General features: G+C 51.1%; 1 protein-coding gene across 1 annotated transcript; it reads right to left on the minus strand.

Moving 5' to 3' along the window:
* Positions 1-416: 416 nt before the first annotated feature.
* Positions 417-2418, minus strand: DRD5 (dopamine receptor D5). The gene has a single exon (XM_032775786.2). It carries the CDS (start codon positions 2216-2218, stop codon positions 791-793), a length of 1428 nt encoding a protein of 475 aa, XP_032631677.1. The 5' UTR covers positions 2219-2418; the 3' UTR covers positions 417-790.
* Positions 2419-2787: the final 369 nt, after the last annotated feature.

A 2787-nucleotide genomic window follows, 5' to 3' on the forward strand; every position in this document is an offset into this window, starting at 1 on the left:
ATGAAAAGGGAACAAAAACTGTAAGCAATAATCTAGCTCTGAGAAGAAGTATAAAAAACAGCGAGTTTAAAATCATGTTTTTCCTGTGGGCACTGCTTTAATTCAAACATCCTATTTCCACATAGACTGTAGTTTGCTTTTGAAATAAGAAGTTACTTGAATGATTAAAGTAGAAATGATAAAATTTGTTTACACAATGTAAATCTTCAGGCTAATGAAGGAAAAATAACCCCTTGACCAACAACATTTATTTTCATCTTCAGGACAAGGCAAGGATATCAAAGGCAATAATACTGCCTAGGAAAACACATGAATTACACAGAAACTGTTTTGAAAGAAACAGAAACAAGTATTTTAACTATCACCCAATTCACCACCACTTCAATCCTTAGCTCCACATAAAATTCAGACAAAAACAAAAACAGACAGACAATCTAATAATTTTTCTTTTTAGTGACCATTACATCTGTCCCTGTTCTTAGAAGTCATGATACTTTATACTTTGAGAGCATTTTCCATCTTCAGATCTTTTTACAAATACTAATTGTAATCATATCCCAGTATCACACCCCAGAGCTGATTTAACTTCCTAATCCTCTCTCAGTTTGGGGTTGTTGAATTAAAGTTTGTTCTTATCAACTCCGTGTGGCAAATTCTAAACCCTGAAAGTGCTAGACACAGTTGGAGTGAATTGCCTGACCAAACTACAGTTTAGAGTCCAGTAGTCTTTTCATTCTGTGTTTGTAATTTGTTGGATAATCCAGTAAAAGCAGACTGGACACCCTGCAATTTAATGTAAACCATTTTGAGTGAAAGGTGTTGTTTTGTCTATGGAGATCTCCCCCTCACAGTCCAGCTCACACATAGAGTCAGTGGCAATCTCATGGTCTGGGGATATCCGAGACATCCTGTCAAAAGGATCATCCTCACAATCAACCACATTAGGGATCATGTTGACATACGCAGTCACTATTTCCTTATGGAAAAGGGTATCTTGATTGTAGGAGATGAGTTCATTGCTTATATTGACTGTCTCCACTGGACTGCTAGAGCAAAACTCACTGCACCCTAGGAGATTGGAGAAAACCTTCCTGAAGTCAGCATTGAAAGCATAGATGATGGGATTGAGGGATGAGTTGGCCCAGCCAAACCATACAAAAATATTAAAGGTGGTCTCACTGACACAGGGAAGGCCAGCATGGGGGTCATTAGGAGGGCTCTCACAGAAGGGGACCATGCAGTTCAGGATGAAGAAGGGCAGCCAGCAGCAGACAAAGACTCCCATGATGACTGAGAGGGTCTTCAAGACCTTGGTTTCTTTTCTGATAGAAGTCTTTAGGCTGGTGTGGTGATGGCAGTCAACACGGTTGCTCCGGCAACTCTGTGCATGTTCGGCTGCCCTCTCCAGGGAGGAAATCCTACGGATCTGCACTTGGGCAATGCGGTAGATCCGCGTGTAGGTGACTAACATGATGGCCACAGGGATATAAAAGCTGATCAGCGAAGAGGAAATAGCATAGGTCCTGTTGAGGCTGGAATCACAGCTCTCAGCCTGTTCCTCAAGAGTCTCATTGTTGCCGGTGGCCCCCTCAGAGGGTCTAAATACAACTGTCCAGGTGGTGCCAATCCCTTCCGCCCAGGTGGTGTCAGTGCCTGCTGAGATACTGCCAGGTCCACCTCGAACAACATCCCCACCTCTGTGCCAGTTGAGCTGGACAGGAATGAAGGAGATAAGGACAGATAAAGCCCAAGCCACGCTGATCATCACCAAAGCCACCCTCTGGGTCATCTTCCTCTCATACCTGAATGGGCTGGAGATGGCCCAGTACCTGTCCATGCTGATCACACAGAGGTTCAGAATGGAGGCAGTAGAGCACATGATATCAAAGGCCACCCAGACATTGCAGAAGGCCCCGAAGGGCCAGTAGCCAGCCACCTCGGCCACTGCCTTCCAGGGCATCACCAACACAGCCACCAAGAGGTCAGAGATGGCCAAGGACACGATGAAGATATTGGTGACCTTGCTCCTCAGGTGCCGGAAGCGGATGATGGCCACACACACCAGCACGTTGCCAAACAGCGTCCAGAGAATCAGCAGGGACAGCAGGCTGCCAGCCACTATCTGCGCTGGCCCCGGAGCCACAAGCGGCTCCCCTGCTCCCTCCTCAGCGCCCACTGCAGGCGGCCCAGGCTGCTGCAACACTGGAAACTGGCGCATGGCTGGGTCCCTCCCCCCAGGGCCAGCGCAACGGGACCGCGCTGCACTAACACTTCTCCCGAGCGCCCGCCGCTTGGCCCCATTGGATCCCTCGGGGGCGCTCAGTCCGCCAGCCAGTCACCGCTGCCAGGCTCTCTCCTGCTAGCAACGTGCTCCGCGGCGGCCCTCGGCTCGCCCCGTGCACTCAGGGTGCATTGGGGCTGCTGTTGGGCTCGCCTCCTGCCGCCGATGCACCGGAGTGGTACTGCTGCGCTGCCTGGAGTCTCGGCGAAGCGCAGGGTGCTGCCAGTGACCCGCAACTTCTATCAGTGCCCCCCCAGCTGCTCCCAACGCACCTGCTCCCAGCGCACCGCTGAACAAGTGCGGGGCCCCCTCCTGCTCTCTGCGCCGGGCGCTGCTGCTTGCCTAGCCCGCCTGCTCTAGCTGCGCCCCGGCGCAGCGCCTGCTGCTGTGGGTAAGCGGCGGCGGGGCTCCCTCTCCGCTCCCAGTGCTGCAGCTTGAGTGTCGGATCCTGCCGCTCTCGCCTTTGCTCCCCAGGCAGTTGCACGCTCCGGCGAGCTGAGCATGCT

The sequence above is a fragment of the Chelonoidis abingdonii genome, chromosome 5 (genome assembly GCF_003597395.2).
Source record: "Chelonoidis abingdonii isolate Lonesome George chromosome 5, CheloAbing_2.0, whole genome shotgun sequence".
Taxonomy (NCBI): Eukaryota; Metazoa; Chordata; order Testudines; family Testudinidae; genus Chelonoidis; species Chelonoidis abingdonii.